Below are 17,786 nucleotides of genomic sequence, written 5' to 3' on the forward strand. Positions count from 1 at the left end.
AGAGCTTGAGTTGCTTGATTGACATAAATGAGTCTGCAAATATTTTCATATTCAATTAATCATTAAGAATTTGTCAAACTATGGTTCCAGCTTCTCAAATGTGGAAATTTTCATATTTTAGCATAAACTAAATATATTCTAACATTTTGGACTGTTTAACGAAAACAAGTAACTTGACATGTCACTTTGAGCTCAGGGGGCATTTTTCTTTTAGTAATATTTTCAAGTGTTTAATAGACCAAACAATTAACCCATAAATATTTAGTTGAAAAACTAGTAGTGACAACAATTGACAATGGCCTCATGTGTTTCTCACGATTTCAACTGCTGGGACCCTAAAGCCAAAACTTAAAGAACTACTGGGACACAGAACACATCAAAAAACATCTAACTTCTAATCAAGAACGAACCAGTTTGCGGTATATTCTGAATTATCATTATTAAAGTAATCTGCATACCTAAAGTTTAAGTCATTTGGCAAGACAAAACACCATACCAGCCTCTCAAATGTGACAATTTGCTGCTCTCCTCACTTCCTTCAAGGGTCTACTTCAGTATCATTGGGTTTTGTACTGGTAATTCTGCAAAACTAGCAATTTTTGGAAGAAAAAAAAAAAAGTCAGGCAACAGCTCTGGGAACATGCAATGGATACTTTTCAATATTCTGAAATTTAATAACTAAGAAATAAGGGGATTAATAATAAATAAATAAATATATAGGTTTCGAGATAATGAAAACGGTCATTAGTTGTGGTTCCATATTTCACCATTACAGCCCAAGAGCCAATCAAAAGCAAGTAATCAAGGGTGTCTGGTAGCAGAGAGGTTAAGATGAAAACCACTGAGCCGCTGTGTAGGCAAAAACAAAAACACACACCACCATAATAGCAGATGGAAATTTGAGCCTTTTACATATACAAACACAGCCTCCAAATGTATTTTGATAGGAATTAAATGTCAGAACTTCTCCCCTGTGAATTTTTGGTACTATTTAATGTTTTGCCGGTGGGAGCAGACATTTACTGAAGAGATCTTCAGGCGATTTTCTAAATTTGAGTTCTGAGGCAACACCAAGCTACGTACACCGACTGTATGCACACTGCTATGTTCTAAATATGGCATTCATTTTGCCGACCTGCAGAGAATGCACATGGTTGTAATGTAGTATGCAAAGGTGGAGAGGTTTCATTTAACTGACCCCACATGCAGTCACTGTAGTGATCCACTGTTGTGTGTTTTCCCATGAAACACAGACTGAAATTGGCCTGTTTACTTATTTTGGCTAACATGCAGGCGACATGTGCAGTTGCATGAACACTATACAATGATCAGAAGTTGTTTTTCCATTAGTAATGTTTGCTTCCTAACAGGGAGGTCAAAGGTCAGGAAAATACAGCATAAACAGCATACAGATTCAGGGGCTTGATCCAGGACACTGCAGCAGGTGATCCAGCAGAGTTCTCTCTTTTCTCAGCGTCATGGTTTCGTCGTAAAACCCAAACAGATGTGAGCAAATTGTATTGCATATCAATTTTCTCTCAGCAATTGGTCTCATGTTTAAATTATGGCGATATGGTCAAAATCAGTATCACAGCATTTTTTTCTCCAATTCCGATAATCACATTTGTCAAGACGTTGACTTTCGCTGGTTCGACCCCCTCCACTGTGACAATTTGCTTCCTTTTTAGCACTTTTATGTAATTGTGATTATTTTTGGCCCTACACACCATCCTTTGCTCTGGTATGTTTCAATGAACAACCCTATACATATTTACAGACCACACAATTAATCCCTTGATCTAAAAAATAATCAACAGATTTATCTATAATGAAAATAAAGGACAATGGCTAAATTATTATAATCGTTATCTTGTAAAAAGTTGACGTGACATCATCATATCACAACATGATTCCACTGACAGTTGATAAAGATGTTGATTTATCACAAACCAAAGTTAAATCAAGAACAGGTCAGTGACCAGTTCAGATCCCGACTCATTCATTCATCGTGCTGCTCTTCAAACCTTTACTTGTACTTTTCTTTCTGGTATCTGTACTTGACCCTTTGCTGGTTTGGTTGAACACTTCCATAACAACAATACGCAGACATCATACTCACTCCAGGTTTTCTTTATAAAATAAGTCATCTCATACTCTCACATGGTTTTGTATTGTCATACACAAGATAAGTAAAATCCACACCGTCATACACAGAACTTCACAACAAACCTTTCCTGTACTCAGAAATGCTCGACTGCTATCAAGGTTTATACCACTGGCTCACATTTTCCAACATTCTGTTTCCCTCAGGTGACATTGATCATTCAGAAACGTATTGCCAAGAGAACTTGTTGGCTGGGATCTAAGGCAGCACTCACTGCAGCAAGCTCTAATTGGCTTTACTGTGGAAAAGTGGCTAATGAGGTCTGTTGTGCTCGTGGCGTCACCCAGATTTTCCAAAATCACTAAGATATCAGTTTCCCTAAAATGACTAAAACGGACAGTTTCTATTGGTGATGCTAAAACAACTGTTACAGCCAGAGTCTGATCAGTTTAAAGTCAGATGTAATTGTCTTGGAGGGAAATTACTTACTTCATGTTCACAAAACTCTGGCAGCATGTAGATAACTGGATGAACGTGCCTGTTACTTCTACATCAAGTCTTAGTGTTCAGATTTTTTTTTGCTAATTAAAAAAATGATATAGCCTGCTTGCCACATAGCTTCTATGCTGGTGGTTTTGATTATGTGTCTGCTGTCTCTGTTCATATCAATACCCAAATACCCAATTCAAACAAAGTATGTGGTGAGTACTGAATAATGCACTGTGTTACCTCTCGTGAAATATGACTCATTTGCAATTTGTCGCAGACATTCAAACCCAAGGAGCACAAATTTTAAAAAAGTAGTTGGTAAAAGTCCAAAGAAAAGTAAGACAGTGGTTCTTTACCCCGTAGTTAACACGTAGTTCACATAGCATCGGTCAGCATGACTGGAGGTCATCATCATATGACTGCTGGGGAAGCTTTGAGTACAAATACACTCTGAATGTCACCGTTTCCACTCCTAAATCCTCTTTCCTTTTCTTTTTTTTTTTAAAGAACAGTTGAGAGTATCTCTGCGGCACATCAGATTGTTCATCCTGCTGCTGTACACAAAGGGCCACAAAATAAAAACAAAATGCTTTTCTGTGGATCAAATACAAGTACAAATGTAAGGCATTGGTATGAGAGGCCGTTAAGCAAGGCCAAAACAGTCAACAATTCGAGAGACAGCGAGCTCCTCCTCACACAGCTGCACAGGTGACTACACTGACACATAAGAGGATGGGAGGAGGCATTTTAAAGGCTAATGTTTGCAAGATACACAAGTCACTGGTGTGTTGTACAATGATTGGAAAGGGGGCTTTGTTTGTCCTTGGTCTGTGTTAAAATATTTTACCCCATCAGCTATCTGTCCCAGCTTTTATTTTCTCAGTCCTCAACCCTTAAAACTCTGCAGACACACAAACCACAGACCGATCGCCTCGGGTCTCCTCCTGTTGCATTCATTCACAGTGTAATTAACGGTACACAAACAGTCAGCAGACAGTCAGTAGAGACTGTCCGTCCACTCTGGCACAACCGTTGCGAAGCCTTCAAAATCGAACATTCCTCGAGGTCTGTGAGGCGCCCAGCTCACTAGCAGAGGTCAGAGACGTAGTCGAATTCCCGGAAGCTTTCCTGGTCTTTGCGGGAGAGCACGCGAGGCTCACGTGGCGGCGTGAGGGTCGGAGCTTCAGTGGTGAACTCCTCGTCAAAGTTGCTGACGTCTTCCTTGCCACCAATGGAGGGGACGAAGGGAGGGGGCACCTTCCTCTGCAGCAACGCCTCCCAGTCCACGTTCTGGAGGGAGATGGGAGAAAGAGAGGCGAGACATAGTAAAAAGGTGAATTCAGAATCTGCATTGCAATTATGACGTGCTCTACCTCAGATCTGTTACTGCTGGTGCAAACTGAATGTTTCCTGCTGCTGTTTCACATTAAAAAAGGTTGTATACATTGAAAGGCGGAGGAACAATACAAGCAGAGACAACCGTTAGATGAAGAGACGCAGGTGATCAGCACCCCTCCAACACATTATTTAAAGTTTCTTTAAAAGTGGTGTGTTCTCCTGTGGAAAAACACCTGAAAGGGAGTGATTGCTCTTCCCCATAAATAAATAAAATAGTGTACTTACTCTGAAAAATGGCTGCTTCTTCACCTCCTCTGCATCCTTTTCACCAGAGCCCAGTCTTCTCTCTGGGTTCCTCCTCAGCAGCTGCTCATGATAACACACATGAGAATGAGAAATTCTGAAAGTGTTGGTGTGTGACCTCTGTGACTGCGAGTAAGTGTCAGTTTGTCTACTTTGTTGCTGAATAATAAGTGTTCCATATGATATATGAATGCACAGCATCTGTCACATATTGCTCATTGGTGATTAAGTCAGCCTGAGAGGGACAAAGTGTGTCTTTATGTGTGTGTGTGTGTGTTTCTTACCCTTCTCATGATGCCAATAGCCTCAGTGGACAGGAAGCGTGGGTAGCGGACTTCATCGTTCACAATGCTGTCAAACACCTCCTCTTCATCATCCCCTGGGAATGGAGACTACACACACGCGTGCGCGCGCGCACACACACGCGCACACGCACACACACACACACACACACACACACACACACACACACACACACACACACGTGTTAACACAGTGAACATATTCGTCATGATTGTAGACATCCACTTCTCTCTGTAAACGCGAGTAGGAATATAAATAAGGCCTGAAGAATTCAGCACATGAAGCTAAAATCTTTACCAATTTTAAGGTCCCATTTTCATATACATTCATCAGTATGAAATCAACATACTTTTGCTAGTGTTGGGTTTGATGTTGTTGATCTGTACTTGTAACAGGAAACATTAGCGACACTGGGGACACTGCAGTTACATGATGAATGAGTTATAGACCCGTGAGTCACCCGGTCACTCCATCCTTTATTCGTCTGATCTCTTCTTGAATTTACTGTTTTAGAAAATTTCAAAACATTTAAAGATCCTGAAGTGATCAAATTCATCCTCTACATGAAGCTCTGGTGTGACACCACAGATCAGACAAAGGTGATGTTAAACGAACATGCTTATAATGTGTATTCACGCTAAGTTTGTTCCGCTATCACCCCATTGAGGGTGTAAAAGCTTTGTGCATGTGAGCGTATATTAGTGCCTACCTCTCCCACCAACATTTCATAGATAAGGACACCAAGTCCCCACCAGTCTACTGCCCTGGTGTAGGATGTATCTGTTAGGACCTCTGGGGCCAAAAACTCTGGAGTCCCACAGAAAGTGCTGGTCCGGTCCCCGAAACCCATTCCTGCAGACACAGGCAGAAAGAAGAAACTGTTTATGATGTAAGCTTTTAGGAAAATTAGTGCAGAAGGCAGGCTGGACTAGATGCAACAAGAGAAATAAAATGAGACCATCTGCCAGTAGCATCAGTATCCACCTTCTTTACACAGTCCGAAGTCAGCAATCTTCACATAACCATCGGTGTCTAACAGCAGGTTGTCAAGCTTGAGGTCTCTGGAAGAGACAGACGGTAAAAAGATGTCGGTGAAAATCAGTGTCTCTTTGGAGTATTTCACCAAGCACAGCTCAGAGTACACAGGGAGTTTAAAAGAGACACAAACAAGACTGATACGAATCTGCAGCCATGCTAGCTGCTCTGTCAGCCTGTACTGAGACACAGCAGTGCTAACATCAACATGCTAACAGCAGTCCATCCAGTTGCTGATGAAGTGGTGGATCCAGACTGACACTGCCACCTAGAGAGCCCTGCTGCCAGAAAGGCTAAAAATCAAGACCTCGATAAATATTTAATGGGAAAACAATTATGTGAAGACACTTTGTGTGAATTCAAAGGGATGGATAGGTTGACATATTTAGTCTTTTCATGTGAGAAAACAGATCTGTGTGGGTTTCACTCACCTGTACACAATCTTATGGTCATGGAGGAACTGAAGGCCAAGTACTACGCAGGCGGCATAAAACCTATAGTCAAACCAAATAAAACATTATTACTAATCTTCAATAAAAGGAATAATACACGAGTAGCACCAATATGCAGTAATTATGAGGTTATTGACAGAAAACTCTTAGTTAATAGCCTGGTAGTTGTAGAATATGATCAGACAGAAAAGGACATTAATAGGTGCTTTGTAATTACTAATAAAGAGCTAACACGCTGCTAATGACACATATGAGTGCCTTAATATAAAGTGTATATAAGGGAGGAACAAAATATTATATATTAACACCTCTTAGTACAATGCAGTTCAACTTCCTGAAGTTGGTCCTCAACTTTTCAAGTTAAAACAACATACACTGAGAACAAAAAGTCTTTTTAGTGCCAAACATGCTCTTTGTTTCTGCTCACTGCAACTTAGCAAAGAAACAGGGAATTTCATTCTAAAAAGACTAATAAACAGCTACTTTATTTGTAGAATTGCTGAAGCCTCATATTAGCCTTGGTTCATCTGTGGAATGATTTTTTTGAACGAGAAGAGGACTGTGGATTTTGCCCCTTCATCACTTAAATTAAATGGGCTCTTTTCACGGCAGACATTTTGACATTAATGGTATGAATTCCACCCGCGCTTCTCCTGTTATTACAAGTCAAAATGTCTGTAATGAAAATTGTCTAATGCTTTTTACAGCCAGTGTGGACAGGAGGAACTATTACACCAACAAAGAATGCTTTCAGTATACATCTGGGTATCATTTTAAGACAGACTTTAAAAAACTGTAGTCCTATCCTTTAATCACTGCCTCCAAAATGACCATAATGGTGGGACTTACTGGAGCTCCAACTACATAAAATGTGCATTTATGAGAAGTGGAAGTTTATAAATTACTTTAAATCTTGAAGTACAGACTTCACAAGCCCTGAAAAAGATTCAGCTTTCTACTATCAGCACTTTACAGACTTGTGTGGGAGCCTTAATTTGTGTGTGTATACAGACTCACTTATCACACAAACAAACGATCAAATAATTTCTAAAAAAGTCTACTTAGCATTTCCTCTTTCTCAAACACAAACAGATGTTACGCACACGGCTCGTGGCTCTGTGAAGACGTCTGTGTGGATGTGCATCATCAGGTCACCTCCTGCTGTGTACTCCATAACAAAACACACGTGCTCCGGAGTCTGGAAGCACGCAAACAGGTTGACCAGGAAGGGATGGTGCGACATGTTGACAATCTCAAAGATGCGCTTCTCGCACATTAGACTGCAGGTGGAAGGAGGGAATAAGGTGGAGAGGAGGAGAATGGGTAGTGTGGGAATGTGAAGGGGGAGGTGGAGAGCAGAGAAAGACAGGGCGATGCAGAATATGAGAGAAAAATCAAGAATTGAGCAGAGGAGAGGGGAAAATGAGACATTTACACATAATTAGACAGTGTTTATTTTGGTCGATGAGACACCCGCAGTCATCCCACAGATGATCTGTAATCATGGTGATTCAAGGCACAGCACTAAATACTGTGAGTGTATGATTGGAGCTCAAAGATCCAGGCTAAAACAGAGCACACACAAACACAGGAACACGGCATGTAATAAACAGCATCAACACACACCTTTCCACCTCATCCCGAGCTATGATATCTCCCTTCTTCAGGGCTTTGATGGCGTACATTGTGCCCGTCTTCTTGTATTCTGACAGCAACACCTGCAGACAGGCACATGCAGCAACAGCTCTGTTGGTTTCACTCTCAAAAATGAGCAAAAGCTGTATTAGTGGACAGAAGGCTTCCAGATATGCATGATTATAGGTTTCATGAAGGGAAAACAAAACTTTCTTATCAGTAAGATAATAAAATACATGATTTAAACCCACTAGTTGAGCTCACTTTGTGTTTTTTCCTTATTTCTGGAACTACATCAGCATAAACCTCTTGATGCTGCCTGAGGAACACACTGTAACCCAGCAGAGCTGCCAATCCAGTCCAAGTCTTTTTGAGTTTCTTGAACATTAAGTGCTGAAATTTGTGCACATATTGAATAAACCAAAGTCAAGAATCCCCCTTCTTTGTTCTTTGTGTTGTCACTGGCCTGACAAGGAAACTTTTTTGCACCAATTCTTATGTATTTCAAGGTAAATTACATTATTCAATATAAACAAAACGGACAATTCGCCAAACTGTACCTTCCCAAAGTGTCCCCTGCCCAACACAGCGATCAGTCTAAAGTCCTGGAGGGACAGAGGACCTTTCCTCTGCTTACTGGAGAGACAGGAACACACAGTCAGCAGGAACGTTTGTAGTGGATACCAAAATATAAAAAAATAACACAATAAAATCATACATATGCTCAGAACAGCATCATTTGTCCTGGAAGACGTGGAAAGTGGGTGTGCACTTTCAAATGTAATACTCTCATGCTAATGGTCGGTCCTTTTCACAGCACACATGTTGACTTGTCATAGTAGGAAAAGCCCAGGGTTAGTAATAACTTTAAAGATGGCTCTGTTGTTTTCAAGTGTCCTGACAGTCATGACAGCGTGACAGTGAGCCAGCATGAACAACACCAGGACTCTGAAAGTGAAGCAGCTAAATGGAATTCAGCCATCATTGATTTTAATATTTGCACTTGTGCGTTTCCTACAGTCACAAGTCAAAACGTCTTTGCTGAAGAAAAGGCCTATTATAAAACAATATAGAAGAAAAACAGGATGAGACTACAGGATGGTATTGTAGAAATTACATCCAAAAATATGATGTAGACAAGGTAAAAAATAAATAAATGTATACAGATGCAGTGTTTGTCTGTGTGTGTGCATGTGTGTGTACCTGCTGACAGACGGGGATCGGACAGGGCACTCAGGGGTGAGGTCTGGGGGGGAGAAGGGCTCGATGACTGGCAGTCGGTCCTGATGGGAAACATGCGAGGAAAGAGGCATAAAGGAAAAGAGACATGCAGAGACCGCGAGATGAGAGGACGCAGGATGGAAGATAACAGACAGACTTGTGGTTTTCGGTCTTCCAGTGGGTTCGATTCACTTCTTGTCCCTGCTCTGGATTTTAAACATAATATAGACCCACGTGGGGTGTTGCTCAGTTTTTGGAGTCACTGCGATCAAGTGTACAACAATCCTTTCAAATCACACAAATCACCTGCTCTATATACGCTGTGGTCATGTCAACTGTATCTGCAGTGCTGTGAAACGATTGATCAAGGCTCCCTCTTCAGTATGGATTCATTATAGGCCTACAGAGCTTGAGAGGGAGATGAAAATAAATCAATATTAAAAAAAAGCTAGTTTTCCTCCTGTATACTCTTCATTGTTATCAGACAACGCAAAAGAGCTGTATCACTGTAGGCTGGTCATTAAAGATACTGAAAATTGACATTATAAACCTATATCTATTAAATTTAAAACTGACTTGACTTGTTTTCAGGCACTTCTGCATAATTTAGCAATAACTCGGATATATGGGAGCTTCAAGAAAACTTTAAAGGTACAACCTAAATGTTGAATGATGAACACAATTTGCGAGCGGAAAACTGGTAGTTACAGGAGACCAAACTCCGCCCCCCCCCAAACACACACTCCAGCCCATTTCCTGGGCTTCCTCTCTTCCTGTCTGTCTCACCGGGGTGTGTGTGTCCACGTCTCTCTTGTAATCGCCTCTTATCGGCGAGTCGCTGTCCAGACTCAACTTCTCCACTGAGACCTCCCTGAAAAAAATCACACAGACACAAACAAACACACCGGCACGGTGATGCAGGACAGACAAATGAACGGAGACAAACACAAAAGGGCTGTTAGACGTGGGGCAGAGGAAGCATCACATGCTTCATTCTTTGCCAGGAAACACAAGGAAAAAGGTTCCGGGAATGCCACTGAGTTTGATAGCAAGGTCTGACTGACGGCTATCAAACATCACACGAAGATGCGTGTGGCTGAGGGCGCAAAAAATGTGCTCAGGCTCCTGGGTGTGTTTCTCCAGTACAATCAAGTGGAGCTTGTGTGTGCTTATGTGTGAGTGTGTTGGCTGTGTGTCTGTCTCACCCAGAGTTGAGTGTTAGGCTGTGCGCGTTGGGACTGTAGGTTCCTGAGTTGTTGACGGTGGGAATGGCGTTTCGAAGTAGCCTCACCCATGTCCCGATATCCACGTTCATCTGACGAGCCCGCAGGAATGCCTTGCCTGGAAGCACACACACATGCACACGCACACACACACTGTTACATGTCTCACAGAGCAGATCATCATCAATCTCTCACACTGAAAGTTTTAATTTTCCATCAATACAGTCTCTTCTTTTGTACGTTTACGTATTTACTGTTCAGTCTCAAATCCCCCCTCTTCTCTCATTAAAAAAAAAAAAATCCTGACTTTCTCTGACTAATGAAGAAGTTTCATTACATAAAAATGTCATAAAAATGTCATTTTGTATTTATTGCTTTTCTGGGAATACCAATCTGAAAATGGGGAAACCTGTTACAAGGAAAAAACAAAACAACATACAGTGACAGTGTATTTTTTTCTGCTTAATTTCTTATCCTTTCTACTTTATATCATTGTTTAGGTAAGTGGTACATAAAAAAAGCTGTCATCATCAAGAGGAAACATTACTTATTCACCACTAGATGGTGCTGTGACCTAAATGAAACCAGCTTTGTTTCTTCCCTTTTGGTTATGTTCATTTTCTCATTAAGATAAAAGCCTGCAGAGATCTCCAAGATCAGCATATTGCTCTATGTTTCCTGTCTGCTTCACCTCTCCCTCACCTTGCTGCTTAGAAAACACCTTCTTCTGCCTCTGCAGGCGAGGAACTCTCTCAATGACTGGGTTGAAGAAGGTCACCTGGAACAGACACACACACACACACACACACACACACGAAACATAAAAACACCACAGCCACATTTTCAGACAACTGAACATTTCAAGCATGACATATCAAAGTAGTCTTTTTCAGCACAGGTGCATGTGGCAGCTTGTGTGTGTCTTGTGTGGGCAGGTGTACGTGCGTACATTTAAATATCTTTGTGTATTTATAACACTTGCATACACTGGTGTCATGAATGTATGAGAATGTCACTGCTTCATGAGTGGCTGTCCCTTTTCCCATTGTTTTGGCTGCAGGATTTTAATGTGTGTGTACCTCAGCCAGCAGCAGGCCTTGAGGCTCCAGCTCCAGCTGAACTCTGTGTTTCTGGTTGTCCAAGAACTCCTCCAGCTTCACGTACTTCAGAGCACACAACGAGCGGTAGTCCTTCCAGTAAACAGCAATCTCCATCTCCCTCGACTAAAACACACACACAAACACACAATGGTAGTAAAGAAGCAGCAGCCTGACTTTACTTAATGGATACTTAAACAAACGATATGCACTTATGTGTGTAGTGTATGCAGTATATACTGACCCTTTCCAGCTCCACAGTGAAAGTCTGGTCCCATGCCTGTTCTCCCACAGTCCTCCAAGCTGTCTGGCCCACCACTGTGTTATCCAGCTTCAGGACTGTGCTCACCTCAGCTGCGCACACACACACACACAATCAGCGAATTATATCCCCTCCATAGGTGACATTCCTATACAGTAACTGCCACTTTAGCCCTGACCACTATAAAAAATGAAAGTTACTGATTGCTCACACTACAATAAAACAATTAAAGTATTGATTAATGATCGTCATTAATTTCCTCTGAGACACTACAAAGTGCACAGCGTTGAAAAAAGCTGGTTGTGAATTGCCTACTCAGGATATACTAATTCTGTCAAATTAGCTGATGTTGCTGTGCTATTATGTTTGACCTACACAGCCCACCCGCACCAACCTAAAGTGATGGTGACAGTAAGTTAATGTTACTTAATACAGATTTGCTACATTGTGCTAAAAGCACTCTGTGATGGAAAAAATCACATATGTCATCTTAAACCAAATGAAGCACTTAAAAGGGTGCAATGTTTTTAACATAAGTAGCACATTATTAGCAGCACAAAATGTTCTTAAGAAGGACACAATACTGAACATTTCAGATAAAACCAGGCCCTACACACACACACACACGCACACACACACACACACAACCACTTACAGGAGAGCTCATCTGCCTTGCTGGGTGTCTTCCCGCTGACTGAGCCGCTCCTGCCGTAGAGTCCCTTGCTGCCTCTCATGAAGGACCTAGTGTCTCCAGGGCTGTAGCAGGGCAGCATGACAGCTGTCCCTTTATTGCGACCTGGTACCACCTCCAACAACCCCACACAGCCCAGCAGCTGCACCTGTAAGGTACCTGAAGACAGAGGAAAAAACAAGTCAGGTACGATCAACAACATTGCTGGCTGCTTTGATAACCACACTTGAGTGATTGCAAAAAAATAAAGGTTATATACTGGCCGATAGACTGATAATTAGAATTCTTTCCTCCCTAATATCTGTATCAGCCCGAAAAATGCGAATGTGGGTGCAGCACACATTTTTTTTTAAAGTTTCAACACAAAATAACCACATTGGCACAGAAAGACCCAAAATGCTCATTGTACGTTCAGTATTCATCCTTTGACATGAAAAAGACCTGTACTTACTACTGCAGTGTTTTGTCACTACAAATTACTTGTGTAGCTCTAGTGTCACCGATACAAAATCATCACAAGCATCACAGATTTTATGCAAACTCACTAAAAATGTCTGTGTGGTTATTCAAAAGGTCTCTTCATACCAAATAGCATCAGAGAAACCCTCATTATCCCTCCATTAGGAAGATGGCTATGCACAGACACTAACTGGGGGGGTCCAATGTTACTTTATGTGCTATGTATGTTGTGAATGCATTTGTACTTATCTGTGTTCAGTTAGGATTTTGGGATGTTATCGCACAGTTTGTGACTGTGTCTGTGTTTGAGTCAGTGCGCATCTATCATGACTTTGGCCTGCAGAGCTTTGTTTTATATTGCGTACCAGTGAGAGGTGAGGGCTTGTTGAGGGTGCTGTACTGGTTGTGGAGGTAGGGGGCGCCATGGCGAGAGCTGAAGGCAGGTGAGGAGGCAAGGACTAGTTCCTCTTTGATGACGCTGGCTTTGGGATGGTCCTCTGGCAGCTCTGCCAGACGCTGGTCCAGAGAGTCCCTCAGCAGGTCTAACCGCTGAGACGCCTCGCTCAGACGAGACTGTGCCTACACAACATGGGCACAGAGCAGCTTTAATACACATTTACATCCACTGGATGACTGCTTACATTGTGAGTTGGACATCTTAAGCATTGTTTGTTATGTTTGTTGAAACTCTCTTTACATGCCAACAGCAACCAATAAATCAAATGGTCTAACAAAAAAGGAAAAAAATCCCACATCTATGGCTGTCACAGGCCTGTAATAAGCCCATTCAGTCATTTAATTGGATGGCCTACTGGCCTGTCCACCTACGTGCACTCTGCCTGTGCACTCATTGCCCATGACAGAGTCTTCCTCAACGATAGGCAGATATGTTACTAAATCTATAGAGAGCTAGTCACACAAAAACGGCAGAGAAAGTGCAGCCAAAATCTCCCAATGCTAACATGCTAGCTGCTGTTGTGAAGACGGGTCTCAAATTCCATTTTGACAAGACAGTGTACAGTAATTGAAGCTGCTCTGTGAAATATGTGACTTGAGAGAAAATTGCTTTGTGGGGGTACATTGCTTTTAGTATTTTCTTATCAAAGCTTATCGTGTTGAGACACCTGAAAATGTCCTGATGCTGTAAAAACTGTGACCCGTAAAAGGTGAAAAAAAACCCAGAACGCTTTAGGAGTTACAAGTGACTCACAACTTTGCACTGAGAAAATGTGAGTCTGAGGAAAGGTTTGCTGTAGCAGTGTGTGTGTGTCCAGTCTGACCTCAGACAGGGCCTTCTTGTCCTGGACCTTGCTGGCGCCCAGGAGCCTGAGCACATTTTTTGCACCCTCAGCGACAGCATGTTCCACCCTGTAGTGATGTCTCAGCTCTTCAATACGCAGCTCCACCCCGCAGAGGTCCTGGTTACCTGCAGTGTTAAGACAGATAAATGACATTACAACATCACAGTAGACGATTTCACACAAAGCCACAAAGGATGTAATGCCTAACAAAGCTGCTTTAATCGCACGTGCAACTTTTATTCAGTTAAATTCTTAGCAGGTGTACTTTGAGGCTGCAGTCTTTTGTTTTGGCAGCAGTGCGTTACAGGGAACTCCCCTGGGCATACTAAGTTAGGTTAATGCCTTAATGCACGTCATGCATTACACAAGAGTCAGACAAAGAAAACATTAGCAGCGCCTGGAGGGAGGTGAGTAGCCTGTGAGTGTTTCCCAGTAAACAATGTTATTATGTCCAAATGACTTTCTCACTACCATCTTTAAAAGCAAACAGTGCATCACAGATTTTATGCAAACTCACTGAAACTGTCTGTGTGGTTATTCAAATGGACCCTTCATACTAGATAGCATCAGAGAAACCCTCATTATCCCTCCATTAGGAAGATGGCTCAACACAGACACAAACTGGGGGGCTCAAATGTTACTTCATGTGCTATGTATGTTGTGGATGCATTTGTACGATCTTATCAATGTGCAGCTAGGATTTTGGGATGTTACTGCACAGTTTGTGACTGACGTTCTTGCTCCAATATTTAAAAGCAAACAGAGCGGTCAAAAACCCTCATTTCCTTTTTTGTGATGAATTTTTCAGTGAGATTTAAATTAAATTACACAGACAATAAGTTACAAGATTTTTAAGCCAAAGGGAAAACAAACAAATGAGTGATATCTCAAATACTTATTTAAATATGTTTTTGTTTTTTTATGAATAAGATTTCATAGGATTTTATAGTACTAATAGCTTGTTGTTGATATTTCCTGTCTGTTAGATCACGATGTGATAAAGCTTATAGAAAAACCCTGCCATCAATACAAATATATCAACTGATTAAGACAATATGATTTAGGAGGTCTGTGGAGACATTATATGAAGAACTTTAAAACAAATCGTATACTGACAACAAAAAGGGCTAAAACTGAAGAAATTTGTATCATATATACCGTCATATTTCCAGTCACGCCCACTTCAAAATGTCTCTGATGAAACACTGACAACTGGTTGTTTCACCCCTTAAATGGAAAGACCTGGTAACGGTAGCTAGATTACAGCAGTAAATTAGATGCAGTGCTATCAGTCAAAAAGGTAAAAACATACTCAAGCTCCGTCACTGAGGAAAACAGACATGGGGTCGGAGTAGCACCCATGAAGCACAATTACAGCTAAGTGGTTAGGTTAATGGCTCAGTAGCAGCCTCTCACAGTGAGCAATAGACACAAAGGAGCACACACAGATATGGCAAGAAGAGAGGAGGCGCGAGATAAGGAAAAGCACAACAGGATAAATAGCATTCAAAAAGGGTGTATTTGACTTTCAAATGTCAGGTTAGAGACAAAGGAGGACACAAGGACACAGCCGAGTGATTAAAATGATTTTTATGACTTATGAGCAGTTCAAATGCTGCATGACACAGAGGAGAAAGAAAGGAAAAGAGGGAGGTAGGGGTGGAAATGGATGTGGATGCTTTTATCTCCTAATAAGGTGTTCTGCCTGGAGCCCAGACCCTGCTAGATGACCTCTCCACCGGGTGTGGTGCCTGGAGACTGTCTGTCTGTGTACACTATACACACAACCCCAGTGTCTGTGTGCATGTTTTAAAGGAGGGAGACAGAATAGCTGAGACAGATCCAGAGACTATGCACTAAAGAAGACAATTTAAGAGTTATATTGAGGTTACCATTACAGGCAATAAAATACGTACAGAGAAAGTGCAGAAAGGGCGATGCGAGTAGCAGCTAATGTAGCCTCGAGCCACTAGCCTGAAGCAGAGATGAGGCTACAGATGTCTGGTAAAGTCACATCATTTTAACTCCACACCTTCACATTGTTTTTTCATTTTCTAACCTTTAGCTGAGGCTGACTCAAGTGAGATCACTTGAGGCAATTTATTGCCCCTCACAAAACTCCCTCTTATAGAACCTTTTTTTAGTGCCCCCCCAAGACCTGTAACAAGACTTGAATGCTGCTCAGTCTGGTCATTAAAATCTACAATACTATTTTTATCATGCTGCAGCATCGCAGGGCACGTGAGATCATTAAAAACTCCGTAGGTTTTCCACATTAAGGACACAGAGAGATAAAGGACAACCCTTTAAAAGGCCCTAAATCATCCTTCCAAATGGCCACCATCTTCATTGCCTTAAAAGACAGCCACTTTCCTGGTAGCCATCAGCCTGCCTCGGTCTGGCATGAGCAAAAAGAAATAGATGGCCCCAAAGGGAATATACCAACTTTAAAATCTGTTTTTGTTTTTACTTCTAGCCCCTCCCACTGCTCTCTGTCTGCTCCCCTGCTGCATTTTACCAAACCATCCACCTCTTGTGACCGTAATCAATCAGCCTGTTTTCACAGCAGAGGGGCCATAATGATCCGCAGCACTCACTGCACCACAGAAACTCATTCACCTGCACTGAAATGGCATTGATCAGTCTGCCACAACGTATAATGTGAGTGAGTGTATGTCACAAAGAAGAGAAAGTGAATGGGACATCGCTTTTGTTTGTTTGTTTGTATCTTGTGGTGCATGATCGCACTTCTGCACCTTTAATACATGCAACATTCTGCCCAGACAATGTTTTTGCTCTGCGTCTACACACAGCAAATTAATACTGTGTGTGTGTGTGTGTGTGTGTGTGTGTATAAAAAGATTTTTCATCTACCGGTCCTTTTGTTGGAGGGTTAGACATTTTTTGTGCGTCTGTGTGTGAATTTGATTGACTGTGGTAATGTGCCAGGTGGACCATGAAATAAACACACAGCATCAAACCTAGCCGTCCTCTTCATCATTTTCCCCACAAAACTAAGGTGGAGAGATGTGAGAACACTGAGCCGGCTCTGTATTGATCTGTTTGTGCTGCCGTGCGTCTGCTGTCTGCAGCTGCTCTAGAGACAGATTGTATGACACGCAGAGAAAAAAAGAAAGCACGGCCGCAGATCACATGAAGACAGAGAGATGAAAGGACCCAGCCAAAGCATCCTGTCAGTGCCAGATGACCATTGTCATAACGCAAACAGTGTGATACCTGGGAGCATCTGCCACCACAGGCAGCGCCTGAAATGAACAGTTGAGCTCATTTTCCTCTAACACGTGAACTATTAATGTTGATGCTAGGAGTAATTATAGCATGTTGGTCAAAATCCTATGTATTTTTAGCCAGGGTATGTCACTTCATGTTGTATATACAGGATACAGTGAATACAGTATTGTGACAGTTTGCAGGGAATTTTGAATACGTTATGGGACTATTTATCTCAGTTGCTGGGCTCAGAACCTAAAGTCCAAGAGCGCTAACCTTTCACAGTACAACAAAATATTGAACTATCAGCCAAACTTAAATGTTATCATATCCGAAATTTTCCAGCCACCAAGGTGAGTAACAGATTTATTGATCAAAAACCTAATTTAGTGGCATATGGAGCTTCCAAACCATGACCACAAGTGTGTTATGCACTACAGGGACAACATTACAACCTAAGTACTTAGCATCACTCATTTCGCCATCCAATCAAACTTACCCTGTGTGTCATCATTGTGCTCAGTGGCCTGCACAGCCTTGCGGATTTGCATGCGGATAATGTCAATTTTGGTTTTACTGTCCTGCAGCATCTGCTGGGCCGTCTGCAGCATCTTCTTATCCTAATTGGAGCAGGGACAAAAA

The 17,786-nt window shown here is 41.8% G+C and overlaps 1 protein-coding gene across 2 annotated transcripts in view; it reads right to left on the bottom strand.

The window, feature by feature from the left end:
• Positions 1–2,114: 2,114 nt before the first annotated feature.
• The window catches only part of pkn1a (protein kinase N1a), a 49,107-nt gene continuing 33,435 nt past the window's right edge, over positions 2,115–17,786 (bottom strand). For both annotated transcript variants that reach the window (XM_041933144.1, XM_041933143.1), the window contains exons 5-23: positions 17,644–17,764; positions 13,893–14,038; positions 12,978–13,191; positions 12,118–12,312; positions 11,445–11,554; positions 11,183–11,326; positions 10,806–10,881; positions 10,086–10,221; positions 9,667–9,751; positions 8,863–8,942; positions 8,220–8,295; positions 7,651–7,742; positions 7,128–7,304; positions 6,004–6,066; positions 5,522–5,598; positions 5,247–5,389; positions 4,519–4,626; positions 4,217–4,297; positions 2,115–3,883 (exon numbers count right to left, since the gene is read on the bottom strand). In XM_041933144.1, coding sequence (XP_041789078.1) covers positions 3,680–3,883; positions 4,217–4,297; positions 4,519–4,626; positions 5,247–5,389; positions 5,522–5,598; positions 6,004–6,066; positions 7,128–7,304; positions 7,651–7,742; positions 8,220–8,295; positions 8,863–8,942; positions 9,667–9,751; positions 10,086–10,221; positions 10,806–10,881; positions 11,183–11,326; positions 11,445–11,554; positions 12,118–12,312; positions 12,978–13,191; positions 13,893–14,038; positions 17,644–17,764 — 2,328 coding nt within the window. In that variant the 3' untranslated portion in view covers positions 2,115–3,679. The remainder of the gene's footprint in view (positions 3,884–4,216; positions 4,298–4,518; positions 4,627–5,246; positions 5,390–5,521; positions 5,599–6,003; positions 6,067–7,127; positions 7,305–7,650; positions 7,743–8,219; positions 8,296–8,862; positions 8,943–9,666; positions 9,752–10,085; positions 10,222–10,805; positions 10,882–11,182; positions 11,327–11,444; positions 11,555–12,117; positions 12,313–12,977; positions 13,192–13,892; positions 14,039–17,643; positions 17,765–17,786) is intronic.

The sequence above is a fragment of the Chelmon rostratus genome, chromosome 3 (assembly GCF_017976325.1).
Source record: "Chelmon rostratus isolate fCheRos1 chromosome 3, fCheRos1.pri, whole genome shotgun sequence".
Taxonomy (NCBI): domain Eukaryota; kingdom Metazoa; phylum Chordata; class Actinopteri; order Chaetodontiformes; family Chaetodontidae; genus Chelmon; species Chelmon rostratus.